We start from the raw sequence: 19,441 nt of genomic DNA on the forward strand, positions 1-19,441 counted from the left end.
CAGAGCTTATCTCAATACTTAGTACCATACTTGGTGAACCTAGTATTCCCATTCTCCTAGTTTAAGAGACAAGGTTTATTTTAATCTACTTGTCAACACAAACTCAATTGGTGAAAGTTAAGTCCAGGTTTAAAATTTGGGGCAGATTGGTATTAGAAGGTGTGCTTTTAACTCTACTGCTGTCACCAAGATTAAGTGCCCCGTGATGACCACTACTTCCCAACTAGTCCCTGACCCCTGATTTTCTCTTCCCACTCTCAACACCCCACCAAAGTTCCTTCCACTAGCTGGGCCTACAGTCTGATCCTGAGCACTAGAGACAGTAATCAGGATGCTTATTTCCTCTCATGTGTTTGCCAGTGAGTCTGTTGATCTCATCTCCTATGATCCTACAAAATGCATCCACTTCTTCCCATCTCTGCCTTGCAATAGCTATCTTAGTTGACTTTCCTATGTTCATAACATTCTTTTGCATCACAGCCAGAATGAGTTATTTCTTAAAAAGAATTTAACTTTACTCATTTTTATTGCTATCAAATCATTGCCTGTTGTAAGTTTAAATGACATATAAAAAGGCTTGGTCCAGTGTCCCATCAATACAAACCTTGCCGGGGTCCAGCCCTAGCAGCAGTCAGGGGTCCGAGGTGGATGGGAGGTGTCGGTGCAGTGGAGAAACAACATACAGAGACACCAAGTGTTCTGAGGCTGAGTCTGAATCTTTATTGTTCACAGTCTTTTTGTATGTTTTTTCTTTGGTATTGATTACATCATTTCATGGTTAATACAAGGAAATGTTAAGTAAAAATATCTTCAAGAGTATAATTAATGATCTTATTTAATAAACATGTTTTTACTGTATGATAGTTTAAAAAGAAAAACAGTTCCCAGCAAGGTAGAGGGCACCATGCTTCGTTTAGTTTTAATTTCCCTGAAAGAATACGACATTAAGTTTCTGTAGAAGTTACCCTTTCTAAGAACTCTAATGTAAGTTATTAACAATGGAACGTTTTTTGTTATTACTAACAGAGAATAGAGGAATTAGCTTATAGTTAATATTTATTTTATTTCATGTACTCAATGATGGACTAAAACTCTAACTCGACATAGGAAGAATACAAATTGTACCTATGATTAACCTATTTATTTATTAAGTAGGAAAAATATCCTTAAATTTAATCATAAACACTAAGAAAGCAATGAAGACCAAACACCACATCAAAGCTCAGAGGAATACACTCTCATATATAACTTTTAGAGAATTTTGTATACTAAAAGAAATCATAGGCTCCTTACAAATTTGAGCAAATCATAATTGCTTATTTATGATTTCATCTAAGTATTAATATTAAACTTTATTGTATATTATTTTGTGTCCCAGCACCATGAAATCTCCCCAGTATTCTCTATAATCTGAATCTAAGGATATATTGATTATTAGTATTAAAAGCAACTGCACATGGAGACATGCCATGCCTATGGCCCCCAAGAGGGATGATCTTTCAACAGAACGGTGTCAAGTGTCGGAATGGTAGGGAATAGATGTGGCAAAATCTAAAGCCCCACTCCCTTCAGGTAATCATTTTTTACTCTTTGAACTATTTTGTGATTGAGATACCTTAGGGTATGAAAATAATACCATTTGATAGAAAAAAATTAGAATTTCTGAGTTCCTGCTATTTTCCCTATTTAATTTGAACATAATGGCTACCAGGAAAGAACTAATGGTTTTTCCAGGTGTGAACAGATCTGAACAGAATTTATTTGCTGAATTTAAGTTCCAAATAATAATATTAAAGGCTTCAGATGTCAAAACAAGAATAAATTTTAATGTAATATTTCATTGCAATGATGGAATAAAAATCATTTCTCACAGACAAGAGACGAGAGAATGTGATATTGAGTTTGAAAGTTGTATAAAAATAAGCAAGTGTAGGGGCTGGGTTCCATTCCACTCAAAATTACAGTTAAAGTAAAATTTTACACAAATAAGCTACTCAACTTTATTACAGCAAAGTCATGCATAAATATAAATTCTACCTTGAAAAAAATGGTTTTGGTTTCTTTAATGAATAATCATATATATTTTCCCAACATTTTATTCATATCTTATATATAACAAGATGTAAAAGTTACTAACTCAGTTCACTGTGACCTTAACAACATAAGAGTGATTTGAAAATATTTAATCACATTAGTTTTCAGGAAATTACAAATTAAAACCATATATAGATACTACTACATGTCAATTAAATGGTTAAATTTAAAGCTTAAAAATACCAAATATTGATACAGTTTTGATGCAATTGAAAATCTCATTATGGCAAGAGGCATTGTAATACAATATAATATATTTGAAAAATGATTTGAAAATTCTTATACATTTAAACACTGCTAGCTACGTGTAGTGGGGTCTATCTAGATCCAGCAATTCTGAGGCTGAGACAGGAGAATTGTGAGTTCAAGACCAGCCCTCAGCAACTTAGTGAGACCCTGTCTCAAAATAAAAAATAAAAATGATTGGGGATGTAGTTCAGTGGTAGAGTGTCCCTGAGTTCAATCCCCAGCACTACCAATAAGAAAGTACATAAATAAAAAACACCATATCTCCCAGCAATCTCACTGCTACATATTTGCCTTAGACAAATGGATAATTCTATCCACACAGATGACTTCAATGTTCACTGCAGCTCTATTCACAATAGCACAAAACTGGAAACAATGCTGAGGTCCACCAACTGATGAGTGGATAAAAAAGCTGGCATTATCGGTATAATGAAATGTGACTCAGCGATAAAAAGAAACAGACTGTTGATGCAAACATTATTGGTGAATCTCAAAACAGCAATGTGGAGAGAAGTCAAGTGCAATAGTCTGCATTTTACATGATTCCCATTTTATGAAATCACAGAAAGAGAAACTGATCTATATTGTCAAAAATGCAAACCTGTAGTTGCCTTGGGACAACAGAGGGAAAAAATGGATTTCAAAGGGACAGAAAGAATCAATTGAGAGATGATTGAAATGTATTTTTATTTGGTTGTGTGTGATTTTGGTTACATGGTGTAAAATACACTTTAAATGAATGTGCTTATTTTAATTCAAAAAAGCTTTTTAAAGTCCCCAAACCTGTGGTTTGAAAACACACAATCTTTCTTTTTTATTTATTTATTTATTTATTTATTTTTTTCTTATTGTAAACAAATGGGATACATGTTGCCTCTCTGTTTGTACATGGCGCAAAGGCATACCATCTGTGCAATCATAAATCTACACAGGGCAATGTTGTTTGATTCATTCTGTTATTTTTTCCCCTTCCCCCCACCCCTCCAACCCCTCTTTTCCCTCTATACAGTCCTTCCTTCCTCCATTCTTGCCCCCCTCCCTAAACCTAACTCTAACCCTAACACTAACACCTCCCACCCCCCATTATGTGTCATCATCCACTTATTAGCGATATCATTCGTCCTTTGGTTTTTTGAGATTGGCTTATCTCACTTAGCATGATATTCTCCAATTTCATCCATTTGTCTGCAAATGCCATAATTTTATCATTCTTTATGGCTGAGTAATATTCCATTGTATATATATATACCACATTTTCTTTATTCATCAATTGAAGGACATCTAGGTTGGTTCCACAATCTGGCTATTGTGAACTGAGCAGCTATGAACATTGATGTGGCTGTATCTCTGTAATATGCTGATTTTAAATCCTATGGGTATAGGCCAAGGAGTGGGATAGCTGGGTCAAATGGTGGTTCCATTCCAAGTTTTCTAAGGAGTCTTCATATTGCTTTCCAGAGTGGCTGCACTAATTTGCAGCCCCACCAGCAATGTAAGAGTGTACCTTTCTCCCCACATCCTTGCCAACACCTGTTGTTGCTTGTATTCTTGATAATCGCCATTCTAATTAGGGTGAGATGGAATCTTAGGGTGGTTTTGATTTGCATTTCTCTTATTACTAGAGATGTTGAACATTTTTCCATATGTTTGTTGATTGCTTGTAGATCTTCTTCTGTGAAGTGTCTATTCATTTCCTTAGCCCATTTGTCAATTGGATTATTTGCATTCTTGGTGTAGAGTTTTTTGAGTTCTTTATAGATTCTGGAGATTAGTGCTCTATCTGAAGTATGATTGGCAAAGATTTTCTCCCACTCTGTAGGCTCTTTCTTCGCATTGCTGATAGTTTCCTTTGCTGAGAGAAAGCTTTTTAGTTTGAATCTATCCCAGTTATTAATTCTTGCTTTTATTTCTTGTGCTATGGGAGTCCTGTTGAGGAAGTCTGGTCCTAAGCCAACATGTTGAAGCTCTGGACCTACTTTTTCTTCTATAAGATGCAAGGTGTCTGGTCTGATTCCGAGATCCTTAATTCATTTTGAGTTTAGTTTCGTGCATGGTGAGAGATATGGGTTTAGTTTCATTCTGTTGCATATGGATTTCCAATTCTCCCAGCACCATTTGTTGAAGAGGCTATCTTTTCTCCATTGCATATTTTTGGCCCCTTTGTCTAGTATGAGAAAATTGTATTTATTTGGGTTTGTGTCTGTGTCCTCTATTCTGTACCATTGATCCACCTTTCTATTTTGGTACCAATACCATGCCGTTTTTGTTACTATTGCTTTGTAGTAGAGTTGAAGATCTGGTATTGAGATACCCCCTGCTTCACTCTTTCTGCCAAGGATTGCTTTAGTTATTCTGTTTTTTTTATTCTTCCAGATGAATTTCATAATTGCTTGCTCTATTTCTGTAAGGTACATCATTGGGATTTTAATTGGAATTGCATTGAATCTGTATAGCACTTTTGGTAGTATGGCCATTTTGAAAATATTAATTCTTCCTATCCAAGAACATGGGAGATCTTTCCATCTTCTAAGGTTTTCTTTAATTTCTTTCTTTAGTGTTCTGTAGTTCTCATTGTAGAGGTCTTTCACCTCTTTTATGAGATTGATTCCCAAGTATTTTATTTTTTTCGAGGCTATTGTGAATGGGGTAGTTTTCCTGATTTCTCTTTCTGAAGATTCATCACTTATGTATAAAAATGCCTTAGATTTATGTGCATTGATCTTATATCCCGCTACTTTACTGAATTTACTTATGAGATCTAAAAGTTTTCTGGTGGAATTTCCTGGTTCCTCTAAGTATACAATCATATCATCAGCAAATAGGGATAGTTTGAGTTCTTCTTTTCCTATTCATATCCCTTTAATTTCTTTGGTCTGTCTAATTGCTCTGGCTAGAGTTTCAAGGACAATATTGAATAGAAGTGGTGAAAGAGGGCATCCCTGCCTTGTTCCAGTTTTTAGAGGGAATGCTTTCAGTTTTTCACCATTTAGAATGATATTAGCCATGGGCTTAGTGTAGATGGCCTTTACAATGTTAAGGAATGTTCCCACTATCCCTATTTTTTCTAGTGTTTTGAGCATGAAGGGGTGCTGTATTTTATCAAATGCTTTTTCTGCATCTATCGAAATAATCATGTGATTCTTGACTTTAAGTCTGTTGATATGGTGAATGACATTTATTGATTTCCTGATGTTGAACCAAACTTGCATCCCTGGGATGAAACCCACTTGATCATGGTGCACTATCTTTTTAATATGTTTTTGTATGCGATTTGCTAAAATTTTGTTGAGAATTTTTGCATCAATGTTCATTAAGGATATTGGTCTGAAATTTTCTTTCCTCGATGTGTCTCTGTCTGGTTTAGGTATCAGGGTGATATTGGCTTCATAGAATGAGTTTGGGAGGGTTCCCTCCTCTTCTATTTTATGGAATACTTTGAGAAGTATTGGAATGAGCTCTTCTTTAAAGGTTTTGTAGAACTCGGCTGAGAACCCATCTGGTCCTGGACTTTTCTTTGTTGGTAGGCTTTTGATGACTTCTTCTATTTCATTACTTGAAATTGGTCTACTTAAATTGTGTATGTCCTCCTCATTCAGTTTAGGCAATTCTTTTGTCTCTAGAAACCTGTTGATGTCTTCAAAATTTTCTATTTTGTTGGAGTATAGATTTTCAAAATAGCTTCTAATTATGTTTTGTATTTCAATCGTGTCTGTTGTGATATTTCCTTGTTCATTCCGAATTTTAGTGATTTGGGTTTTCTCTCATCTTCTCTTTGTTAGTGTGGCTAAAGGTTTATCAATTTTGTTTATTTTTTCGAAGAACCAACTATTTATTTTGTCAATTTTTTGTATTGTTTCTTTCGTTTCAATTTCGTTGATTTCAGCTCTCAGTTTAACTATTTCTTGTCTTCTACTACTTTTGGTGTTGGTCTGTTCTTCTTTTTCTAGGGCTTTGAGCTGTAGTGATAGGTCGTTTGTTTTTTGAGTTTTGCTTCTTTTATTAAATGCGCTCCATGAAATAAATCTTCCTCTAAGTACTGCTTTCATAGTGTCCCAGAGATTTTGATATGATGTTTCTTTGTTCTCATTTACCTCTAAGAATTTTTAAATTTCCTTCCTAATATCTTTTGTTATCCATTCATCATATAATAGCATATTGTTTAATCTCCAGGTGTTGGAGTAGTTTCTGTTTTTTACTCTTTCATTTATTTCCAACTTCAATCCATTATGATCTGATAGAATACAAGGTAGTGTCTCTATCTTCTTGTATTTGCTGACATTAACTTTGTGGCATAATATATGGTCTATTTTAGAGAAGAATCCATGTGCTGCTGAGAAGAAAGTGTATCCACTCTTGGTTGGATGGTATATTCTATAAATGTCTGTTAAGTCTAAATTATTGATTGTGTTATTGAGATCTATGGTTTCTTTGTTCAATTTTTGTTTGGAAGATCTGTCCAGTGGTGAGAGAGGTGTGTTAAAATCACCTAGTATTATTGTGTTATGGTCTATTTGGTTTCTAAAATTGAGAAGGATTTGTTTAACATACATGGATGAGTCACTGTTTGGGGCATAGATGTTTATGATTGTTATATCTTGCTGATTTATGCTTCTCTTAAGCAGTATGAAATGTCCTTCTTTATCCCTTCTGACTAACTTTGGCTTGAAGTCCACATTATCTGAAATGAGGATGGATACTCCAGCTTTTTTGCTGAGTCCGTGTGCATAGTATGTTTTTCCCCATCCTTTCACCTTTAGTCTATGGGTATCTCTTTCTATGAGGTGAGTCTCTTACAGGCAACATATTGTTGGATCTTTCTTTTGAATCCAATCTGCCAGTCTATGTCTTTTGATTGATGAATTCAGGCCATTAACATTCAGGGTTATTATTGAGATATGATTTGTATTCCCGGTCATTTGGTTCATATTTAAAATTTTATTTATTTATTTATTTATTTTTTGACACATCTTGGTTCCTCCTTTATTTGACAGTTCCTTTAGGGTAATTCCTCCCTTTGCTGATATGCTTCTTTGTTTTTTATCTCTTCTTCATGGAATATTTTGCTGAGGATGTTCTGTAATGCTGGCTTTCTTTTTGTAAATTCTTTTAGCTTTTGTTTCTCATGGAATGATTTTATTTCATCATCAAATTTGAAGGTAAGTTTTGCTGGGTATAAGATTCTTGGTTGGCATCCATTTTCTTTCAGAGCTTGAAAAATGTTGTTCCAGGCCCTTCTAGCTTTTAGGGTCTGGATTGAAAAATCTGCTGATATCCGTATTGGTTTCCCCCTGAATGTAATTTGGTTCTTTTCTCTCACAGCCTTTAAAATTCTGTCTTTATTTTGTATGTTAGGTATTTTCATTATAATGTGCCTTGGTGTGGGTCTGTTGTAATTTTGTGTATTTGGAGTCCTATAAGCCTCTTGGACTTGATTTTCCATTTCATTCTTCAGATTTGGGAAATTTTCTGATATTATTTCATTGAATAGATTATTCATTCCTTTGGTTTGTTTCTCTAAGCCTTCCTCAATCCCAATAATTCTCAAATTTGGTCTTTTCATGATATCCCATAGTTCTTGCAGATTCTGTTCATGATTTATTACCATCTTCTCTGTTTGTTCAACTTTGCTTTCGAGATTAAATATTTTGTCTTCAATATCTGAAGTTCTGTTTTCCAGGTGTTCTATCCTATTGGTTATGCTTTCTATGGAATTCTTAATTTGGTTTATTGTTTCCTTCATTTCAAGGAATTCTGTTTGTTTTTTTTTCAATATCTCTAACTCTTTATTGAAATGATCTTTTGCTTCCTATATTTGGTCTTTTAACTGTCGATTGGTGCTATCATTCAATGCCTGCATTTGCTCTTTCATCTCATCATTCAATGCCTGCATTTGCTCTTTCATCTCATCATTCAATGCCTGCATTTGCTTTTTTATCTCATTGTTTGCTTCCCTAATCATTTTAATTATGTACATTCTGAACTCCCTTTCTGTCATTTCTTCTGCCATGCTGTCATTGGATTTTATTGATGTAACCTCTAGATTTGTTTGGGGCATTTTCTTCCCTTGTTTTCTCATATTGTTCAGGAATCAGTGGGTCATTAAGATATTGCAGATTTCCTCTATCGACTTATAATGTCCCTGAAGATTGCTAGTATATCCCTCTTATACTTCAGTAGCCTGCAGTCTTGGAGGAAGTTGATAATGCAGAGCTCCACGAAGAAGCTGCCTCTCTAGGGGTGGTGACCCTCAGGTGGCGTATATTCCCTGCTAGTGTCAGAAGTGCCTCCACTTGTTGACCAAGGGTCATCCAACGGGGAACTAGGCTGTTTGCTGAGGCAAGTCCTGTTTGTGCCTGTGTCTCTGGTTTTACCGTCCCTGTGGGAAAACCTCACCCGGCAGGGAAGACTCACTCGGTGGGGACGTCTTGCTGTCATTTCCCCTCCTAGAGGTTCCCCTCAATCTACAACTACCACCTGGGCTGGGCTGTCTTCCTCTGCAACGTTCCCAGGGGCCCGGACCTACCTCCTGGGCCTGGGAGCCTCACCCTTCGCAGGCGAGTCTCCTTAGGCTGCCTCTCCCAGAGAATCTGCCCGCAGTCCTGGAAACTTCACTCGGCCCCTAGGCGTGTCTCTGTGCGGCTCTTCCAGCAAGAAGCCACCTAGCTCCTGGGACTCTGCTCTGCACCTAATCGCCTGGCTATGCGGCTCCTCCTCTGAGCCGTCCCCTGGAGCCCCGTACAATAGCTCCGATACCCAGAGACCCGCCACACACCTCCTCCTCTGGACAGTGGCCGGGTTTCCGACGCAGTCACTAGGAGTCCAAGCAACCCACTTCGGGTCTCCTCCTCCCACCAACCGCCCGTAGCCCTAGGCAGTCACTCCAAGTCCAAGTGACCCACCCTGTTCCTCCTCCTCCTCCTCGGGGTTGCCCCCCGGGTGTTCAGGAGCGGTGACTCCGAGACCAAGTGACCCACCACACTCCTCCTCCAGGCAGGCCCTCGGTGTTCAGGATCGGTCGCTTTTAGTCCAATCAACTCACCACTCGCCTCCTCCTCTGGCAACTGCCTGTGGCTCTGATGCAGTCACTCCTAGACCAAGCGACCCGCTGCGCTTCTCCTCTTCCTCCGGGCAATCCCCGGTGTTCAGAAGCAGTCGTTCTGGGTCTAAACAGCTCACCACGCAGCTCCTCCTCAGGCAGCCGCCCGGAGCCCCAGTGGTTGCTCCGAGTCCAAGTGCTGTGCTGAGCCGCCTCCTCTACGATGATCCCAGTTGTCCGTGTTTACCGCTCCAGTGGGGGGAGGGGCGTCTCGCCGAGCAACTCTACTTCACAAAGTTCCCTGCGTTCCGGGGCTACCACCCCATCCGGGACGCCTCCCCAATGGAAGAGACTCACCCAGCGGCTTTGAGTTGGTCCCAAGTCTCTCACTATCTCATCTTTTGAATCTTTCATCCTGGAGCAACGTGAAATGCAGCCGCCCCCTAGTCCGCCATCTTGAAACTCCCCCACAATCTTTCTTTGATGACTTTTTTCTTAATTTTTTTTTTTTTTTCTTAATTTTGATGAACGTATTGCATGGGACTACGCCAAGTGCTACATGGGTATATACATTTGTCTACAATCCTCAAACTATATACCTAACATTTATGCATCATATGAACCTGTACTTCAATAAATAAAGTAAAATAAAAATTTTAAAATACTCTTTTTGGTACTTAGTGGGATTTTGAGAGAAAGTAAAATTGGATGCTTGCAATTAAATTACCATGTTTATGCAGAAATCCTTACTTCCATATGAATTTTGAAATTAGTTTGTAATTTCTTTTAAAAAGTCAGCTGGAATTTTATTTGGAATTAACTATGCATGTATGTTAGAGATTAATATCAGGGAATTTACATGTTTATTTTATTGAATTTCCCAACTCAGAAGATGATATATACTTTCATCTTTTTGTGCTTTCATCTCATGTGTTTATGTGGTTATTGATTTCATGAATGTAAACAATAGACAAACCTGTGAACAAAGGTTGACCTATTTTTCATTTCCAGTATATTCAATTATTTCATATACATCCAAATACATCCTGGAACCATTTTACCACAACTTGAAATTTTTCCTCTATGTTTTATTGAGGTTTCAGTCCACAGACAAAAAAATATATATATTGCCTGATTATCAAGAATACAAATAACAATAAATATTGGCAAGAATGTGGGGAAAAAGGTATGCTCATACATTGCTAGGGGGATTGAAAATTGGTGCAACCCCTCTGAAAAGCAGTAGGGAAATTCCTTAGAAAACTTGGAATGGAACCACCATTTGACCCAACTGTCCCACTCCTTGGTTTATACCCAAAGGACTTAAAATCAGTATACCACAGTGAAGCAGCCACATCAATGTTTATAGCAGCTCAATTCACAATAGCTAAGCAATAGAACCAACCTAGGTGCCCTTCAACTGATGAATGGATAAAGAAAATGTGGTATACATACACAATGGAATATTACTTTGTCATAAAGAAGAATGAAATTTTGGCATTTACTGGTAAGTGGATGGAACTGGAGATGGTCATGCCAAGTGAAATAAACCAATCCCCCCAAAACAAAGGCTGAATGTCCTCTATAATATGTGGATGCAAACACACAATAAGGGAGGCAGGCAGAATAGAAATTTATTGAATTAGGCAAATGGGAATGAAGGAAAGGGAGTGGGGTTGGGAATAGGAAAGGCTGTAGAATGACTCAGACAAAACTTTCCTAGGTTCGTATACAAATATACCTCCAGTATAACCCCACATTATGTACAAACACAAGAATGGGGAGTTATACTCCATGTATGTATGTCAAAATGTGCGAAGTTAATCGGAAACTATTCTGCTAGGCAAGGTTATTGAATGATTCTTTTCTAATTTCAGATATATTAAGCTAATTCTATACCATAATCCCTTGTTTTTTAAGCTTGAAGATGCCAGAAGATACATTACATTCCATGAGGACAGACATCTCTGGTTGTTTGTCACTCATATTTCTGGCAGCCTACAAGAGAGCCTACTAGACACGCATTATATTTCTGAATGAATAATGAGTTAATGGATCAAATGACTCATGCTCTAGATTACTATTTCCAGGAACACAGTTAAAACATTGTTTTAATATATAACCTGCACATATTTCTTCATAATATGAATGGATAGCGTCCTTAGCTCCATTTTTCTAGCAGGAAATGATACTGATATGGTTATTAATCTTCCTGGAGCTGGCTGACATTGCCTTTGGAAGAGCAGAGGATGAACACAAAGGAGAAAGATAGACCAATCGTTTAGAGGTAAAGAGACACAGAGCTGCAGCAACATCCAGTCCCATATGTCTTTGATGCATTGTATCCTTACAACAGAAAATCAAGGATGTAAACTCAAACTTCATGGAGTGTCCTATAAATTAATGTGTAAGAAAAATACCAAATATCTAATAACAAGGACCAAATAGCAAGAAGCAGAAATTCTAGCATCACATGGAACAGCACAGTGTGGCCTACAGAAATTCAGATGTATGACCAGATGACTGGCAGTGATGGTTAAGGGTTGTAACTGTTTTTCAGTGAGAAGGAATCTGGGCCAGCGGTCAGAACATGATGCTTAAATACTTTATTGTTTTTAAAAAATTGAGTGTGCCTAGTTAGGTATGTGTAGTCCTTACTCCTGTGTTCACTGGCACTCTGTCTTCTCACAAGTTCTCCAAAAGCAGAGACTTAGCAGCAATTCTCATTCTAGCATTTTAGTGCAGGAGTGATCTCAGGGAGAGAGATAAGCAGGACAAGGCACTGGAAGGCTCTAGATGAGGATGCAGGACCGGCAGAAGTGCAGTTTCAGCCCTAGCCCACAGGTAACAGGAGCATGAATGGCACCTCAGAGTGGTCCATACTTGCAGCCATAGAGCATTTTTGCTATTATTGTTTTTAAATCACTGTCTTATTCAGCAGGAGGCTATGGGCACTCCCAGGTTTTTCAGACAATTCTCAAGAGTATGGCTGTGAATGTTAATCATCATCTCCAAAGGAAGTTTGAGGATGTGTTCACTGCCCCTGTAAGACAAAGGCTCTAAATTGTCTACCTAGCTTTAAAAGACTCCTAATTTATTGTGTACTGCTATCTAGACTCCTACGCTGCATCAGTTAGCATGTTCTGGAACCTACTGGAGGTAATCCAGAGAGAAGTGTCCTCCTAGTAGACTTCCTTCTTAATGGCTATGCTTTCTGCCTCTGTTTTTATGTATGACCCAAACACAGGATTTCATGGATGAGGTGTCATTTGTTCTGAGCCTTAAAGAATGAGTAAAATTTTGTGTTGGTAGAATCAGAAAAAAAGACTTCTCAGACTGAAGGAATGGAAAACAGAATGAAGAAAAGGAAGAATTAATTGTGTTGTTTGAAGCTTTGAGCTTATTAAAGGATATTGAAATAAGATTTGATAGAACATTAGGTAGAAGGTAGTTCAGATGATGAATGATTTGAGGACAAGCTAATGAGAAAGGGAATTAGGAGCCACCAGTGTTTATTACTGAGGGCAGTGCAGTAACCGGAATGGATGAACATTCTCATCAAGGTCTCCTACTGCACAACTAACCCCATGAGAAAGCAATCACAAGGAGCATACTTTGTACTCATTTTCTTTCTACCGTCCCCTTGTTTCCCCAGGCAATAAGTTCTCATGACACCCCATTCCTTTGTCCTATGAATAGCATAAAAGAAACCAGAGAGACTTGGCAGATTTTCAGAATTATAAAATAAATTGTATTATACAGGATGTAAAATATGATTGTGGGAATCATCTATATTCTAAGACATATTTTTCACACGTTGAATTCCAATCCTTTCTACTGTGATTCAGAAGACTAAGAACACAGATCAATGAAAAATCCCCATGATGTGTGAATACTAAAAATCACTTCTGTGGCCTCACATCAGATAATAGAGAGGCAAGACTCCACGTATGTAAATAGGAGTCTCAAGATAATGATCTCCAATGACCCCAGGACTCTCATTAAAATTTTTCATGGTTCTTAGCTCCATCTGGAAGAAATGAAGATGGCATGTTTTAGGAGACTTTAAATTCATAAGGGACTCATTATGGGCACTCAAGATGAAAAGTGCCTTAAATATTATCCCAGCATTAAGAGATATGTAAAATCATAGTAAGAAGTGGAGAACTGAAGTGTGAGACTAAATTCTCCCGACAGTTTAATTGCCTCATGATTTTAAGAGAATGGAGAGTGATTTTTCTTCTTTAGAAGGTAAGAGTTTTAGATTGTTTTTACTCTTTACAATGAACATCATTCTATAACTTCTAGTAATCAAGTATAATCAAGTACTTGTGGGTGTTCATTGCCTGATAGAGGGTTTCAAAGAAACTATGGATGCAGATGAATTGGGAATTAAGAATGTTGCTAATTCCTTTTTTTAGGTAGAGAGTAAACCCAGAAAACTGGATGGGGAAAGTTTGAAGATCTGAAAAGAGAGATAGAATGTCAAACTCCAGGTAGAAGGCTGGTAAAAAAGAGACTAATTTTTGAGAGAAACAAACAGGATAGTTGATACAAAGTTATAGGTATCTTGTTCTCCAGTGATCACAGGGGTTGTTGTGGAGAATGGAAATAATGTCATGCTGACCTTATCTTCTATCAAGTCTGTACTTGAATGGCATGAAAAAACGGTCACAGAATTGACAGGTTCTAACCAAAATCACAGATAGGTTCTCATCCAAAATCACAAAGGAAGATTGTCAAACAATCCATACTGCGGAGAGACTTGCCAAAATCTTGTGGAGGGTGTAAGTATGTAGAGGTAACTTATTTTGATAAAACTCTCCTAGTAATTCTGACATGCCGCTGGGTAGAAGACTACTTTTAAGTCCAGTGTAAAATGATACTAGAGTAAATAGAGATAGTCACTGTAGTGCAAAAATGAGAGTTGTTTTCTCCTAAGCTCTATGCCACCACTGTTGCAATTTTAAGAAGTTTTTTGTTTGCTTCTGTTGTTGTTTGACAGTCATAAATTTAGAAAGCATCTATTCTTGCATCCACATTGCTAGGTGCCATGATTCTTAAAACCTGTTTATAGAGCAACCAACTATCTTCAGTACATATCCAAATAAAGGCAAAGGAGATCAAACAATGTAGTGAAGAGGAATTAGAAAATAGAGGCTGAAGTAATACTCATGGAAGGTTTTCTGAAGAATTCTGAAGAATATGGAATTTCATTTTATCTATGGCCAGTATACCAACCCTAGTGAAAATCCTCACTTACTCAGGTTAAGCTAAAAAGTCGAGAGATACAAAAGTCTCTGCCTTGCCTAGTATAGGAGTCCAGCTTGTAAAAAAATCTTATCAAAATAAAAGGGCATGTTAATTTAGAAGAAATGACTAAAAAACCAAGGAAGTTTAGGGAAGCTTCTAAGGGGGAGTGATATTTGCATTGTCTTTTCAAGAAAGTTGTGTTTTTAGAAGAACAAAAAGGTCATTGCAGCCTAGAGAAAAAAACATGCAAAGTGGAAGAACCAAGAAAGGACATGCTGTATTGGGGAAACAGTAGGATGTTTCTCCAATACAACTGGCCAGTGTCAAGAAATGAGGATGGACAGGTAAGACCTTGAACCCACACTAGTAAACCTGTGCTTGGGGATGCTTAGGATCAACTAGCCATACTCCAGAGTCTCAATGCCCTGCAGTAAGTATATTCCAAAGGTGAACCTACCAAGTGCATCATTTTGGCAAATCAACTACTTCTCTGGGCCACAGTTTTGTCCTTTCAAACAAGATCATTTTAATAGTACTTATATCTTACAGTAGCTATGAGGATATATGAGACTGTATAACCGAAGCATGCAAAAATATTAGACATTATTAGTACTATCCAGCTTGTAAGCAAAGGGGATCTAAAAGATATCTGTGTGAAGAGCCAGCACAGTCACAGATAGGACACCAAAAAGCTGACAGAGGTGAAACTAGGCCGAGGAGAAGGAGACACATATCATATTCACCCCATGGGATAGATGCAGAGCAATAGCAGAGGGGATAAAAATAACCAAGGAGTCAATAAACAGAATACTGTAATTGTGGAAATGATATTTTGGGGTAAAAGATGTGGAAAGAGTGAAAATGAGTTGTGTAGTAGCACTCTGATGTCTGTAAATAAACAGGACAGGAAAAACCTCTGATATGTGGGGGATATAGTTACTTCCGCTCTGAGAATTTTGCATCCAGTACTTGGAGAATATTCTGGCACTGGAGATGTGCCAGACAAAATTTTAGTCTTTTCTCATAGAGACTAGAATTGGGGAGTGGTACAAAATAAGTGGTAGCAGAAGCAATAAGAATGGAAATTTTCCTTTAGAAGTGAACGGACTGAGAAGACTTCAGAGGAAAGAAACTTTGTGGAGTGGTCTCAAAGAGAAGTCTCATGAATATTGATTTTAAGTTGCTTGAGTAGGTTCGTGGCCCACCTTAGGGTCTTCGTAGTAGCTGAGCCCTGTGCTTGTGATGTTCTTTCCTCTGATCTTTGCATGTTGTTTCTAGGTTATCATTCTACTCTCCATTTAAGAATGTCACCTCCTCAGAGAGGGCTTCCCTGACTGCATAAACAACAGCAGTCATGAACTCTCACATCACAGAGATCCTACATCTCTGGTTCCATGTTGTATTTCCCATGCCTAAATCATTAATATATATTGGATTCATGACCTTCAGTAGTCATGTAACCACTCCATAACTCACTTTCAAGGTGTGTAAAATCAGAGTGACAAATCCTCACGTAGACTTGTGAGGACCACAGGAGCCAGCTCTGTCTAGCCCTGGCACACAGTAGGTATTGAGTAGGTGCTGGTCATCCGCCTTGACTCCTCTTGTATTCTTTGACCACAATTACAATGCAAATACAAAACAGCAATTCTTCAACTAATAACAAAATTGCTTTCTCTTTTGTCTTTATCTTTCATCTTTGTGAATCCTTCAGAATAATTACCAACCAGCACTTCTCTTTGTCTTCAAGTCTTTCATTTTCCACACCTGCTTCCTCATCACTTCTTCCTCTCATCTTTAAGAGAAACCAAGGTTAAAACAAAAATTTATGGAGAGTCCTTGTATCACTTTTCTGCCCTTACCTCCTTCATGGATTGTATGTTTAAAGAACAAAAAATAGAAATATGTCTTGCCAAATTGATCTGAGGAAACTGATTCTTTCAGATATGTACAACATAGCAAACAGTCAAGTACACCAGCTAGAAAATGTCCAAATTTTCCATTCTGGAATGAGGCAGCATCTTCAAAATCATATTAGATACAATTATTAGCCCATTATATTATCTTATGCACTTGAGAAAAAACTTCAATAACAAGTTCTTAAGAACTGAAACTTTACTGATATGTTTTAAGAACTATTATATTAAGAACAATTCATTTTGTACATGTCAAGCTTCAGTTATTACCAAAGACAGGAGCTCAGAAATAGCAACATGCTAAATTAATTTATCTGACCTAATCATTGTCAGAAATATCATCCTTGGAGCCATTGCATGTAGAGAGCAAAGATGAAAGAAATTTGGAAGTTCTTTTGAAAATTTTCACTGATCTCTCCAGAATTTTAAAGTGTTATATTAATATTAAATTATTTAAGTTATCAAATTATCTTATTCTATCATCATTTTACTAGGGACTCCTGAGTGCCAGAGTACCATTAGATTTTAAAAATGATTTGAAAAGTGTGGCATATCAAAATTCACTGGGTAAGACTTTTATTAATATTTTGTCTCTTCCTTGCAGATTCAGAATGGAGAACAGAGAGATAAAGAGCACTTTTCTGAGTAGAATCCAATTGGACTCCCTCTGTGGTACTTCTATATATTCTCATGCTAGACTCATTCCCCTCATTATTCATACTCCTGATTCTGACTTTTGCCAAATACATTTAAGCCTCTTTGCTAAAATTCTTTATGAGTTGCTTTACATTCGTCCAGGACTCAAAATTAAAATCCAGGCAGCTTTATTGTCTAAGGAGGTTTTTATAGTTATTTCAGTCTCAACCAAGAGCATCTGTGTTATTGGTAGAAAGTGGCCATGCCTAACAAGAAGATGGGTAATCACACAGCAGTGAACATATTCCTTTTGTGGGGATTTTCCAGTTTCCAGACCTGCAGAATCTCCTCTTTGTGGTGATTTTCTCCTCCCATGTGACCATCCTACTTGCAAATGCATCCATAATGGTGGCCATCAAGCTCAGTCACAACCTCCACACCCCCATGTACTTTTTCCTCTTTGGTCTGTCCTTTTCAGAAACCTGTACCACTCTGGTAATCATCCCCCGCATGCTAGTGGACTTGCTCTCAGAGAGCAAGACGATTTCTCTTCCTGAGTGTGCCACACAGATGTTTTTCTTCTTTGGTCTGGCAGCCAACAACTGTTTCATCATGGCTGCCATGTCCTACGACCGTTACAGCGCCATTCACAACCCACTTCGTTATCCCATCCTGATGACGAGAAAGATTTGCTTCCGGCTCATGATGGCCTCCTGGGTGGTTGGATTCCTGATTTCTCTCTGCATCACCATCATTATATTCAACTTGTCTTTTTGTGACTCCAACAATATTGAGCACTTCTTTTGTGACATTTCACCTGTGGTTCACCTTGCATGTGATTACACATCCCATCATGCAATGGCTATCTTTGTGCTCTCTGCCTTTGTCTTGGTGGGCAGCTTTATTTTAATTATGATTTCCTATGTGTTCATTGTGTCCTTAGTTGTGAAGATGCCCTCTGCCAAGGGGAGGTACAAGGCCTTCTCGACTTGTTCCTCCCACCTCACGGTTGTGTCTATACACTATGGATTTGCTTGCTTTGTCTACCTGAGACCCAAGAACAGTGACTCCTTTGGTGAAGACATGCTGATGGCTGTGACATACACAGTACTGACACCTCTGCTGAACCCCATAGTTTACAGTCTAAGGAACAAAGAAATGCAGATAGCCCTAAGGAAAGTACAAGGCAGTATAATTAAATTCTTTCTTATTTGACAAATAAAAAATTCCTGAATATTTAAAATAAAACTATTGCACACTGATACTTAAAACTGAGCAAAGTGAAATATTTATAGTACAAATCATCATTTTGTATATGAAACAATTAAAGTGCTAATTGCCTAATGTATACTGACCTCACCATTTTCCTACTGCAAATATTTCAGTTTTAAGTTATTTTTAAATGCCACACTATGTGTGTGTGAGTATGCACATGCAGTAAACATGTTAAAATTCTTTGGAATATTGATTTGTTTGTAACTGCTTTTAGGGAAAAAAAGAAGAGTTACACTGAAGAGAGATGGTAAGGAAGATAGAAAAATCAGGTAAGGAAAGATGAGGGGAAGGAAGAAGCAAGAGAAGAAAGGAAGGGAAGAAGGGAGGGAGAGAAGAAGAAAGATGAGGAAAAAAGAGATGAATATTGTAATTAATTTAAAAAGAAGACAGTACAAACACCTAAAATTTGAATTGAGTGTGATGATATGAATATCATCCAGAGAAAATTAAAGTCAACTTAAGAGAATAATTTGTTCAAATCTATTCAAACATATTGTGGAAATTAGAATGGAATGGATGAATTTCTGGGGGGAAAATGGCCAAAAGAACAATAGGCTTTTTAACATCCAAATTTCCATGGAAAATATTGAGAAATCTGTCAAAGAACTATTCTTCCTATTTCTCTCTGCCCTAGAGCATTAGACCAGATGGTTTAACAACTATTTTTTTTCAAATTCTCAAGGAACAAATGATTTTAAACTCCCTAGACCACTGAGATAATATTATTCCATTTGTCTTAGACCATGAAGGCAAATAGCTTCTAATTTTGGATCCTCATAGTGCTAGAAAGTGCTTTGTACTGCTGCCTTCTGATTGTGGCTGTGGAGATGAGGTTCTGAAATGAATTGTGGGAAACCAGATGATGAAGGTTGGTCAGGAAATCTTGAGGTGACATTCTCTGCCATGACCAGCATGGTCAAATTCTCTGTTCCAGCAAGAGGCAAAGGGGATTGGAAAATAAAGACTCAAACACAGATATTGA

The 19,441-nt window shown here is 37.5% G+C and overlaps 1 protein-coding gene across 1 annotated transcript; it reads left to right on the forward strand.

Moving 5' to 3' along the window:
- The first annotated feature begins 17,461 nt into the window (after window positions 1–17,461).
- Window positions 17,462–18,399, forward strand: LOC124959505 (olfactory receptor 10T2-like). Its single transcript, XM_047517932.1, is given in 2 exon segments — window positions 17,462–17,507; window positions 17,510–18,399. Coding segments are annotated over 2 exon segments (936 nt in total).
- The last annotated feature ends 1,042 nt before the right edge of the window (window positions 18,400–19,441 follow it).

The sequence above is a fragment of the Sciurus carolinensis genome, chromosome 11 (genome assembly GCF_902686445.1).
Source record: "Sciurus carolinensis chromosome 11, mSciCar1.2, whole genome shotgun sequence".
Taxonomy (NCBI): domain Eukaryota; kingdom Metazoa; phylum Chordata; class Mammalia; order Rodentia; family Sciuridae; genus Sciurus; species Sciurus carolinensis.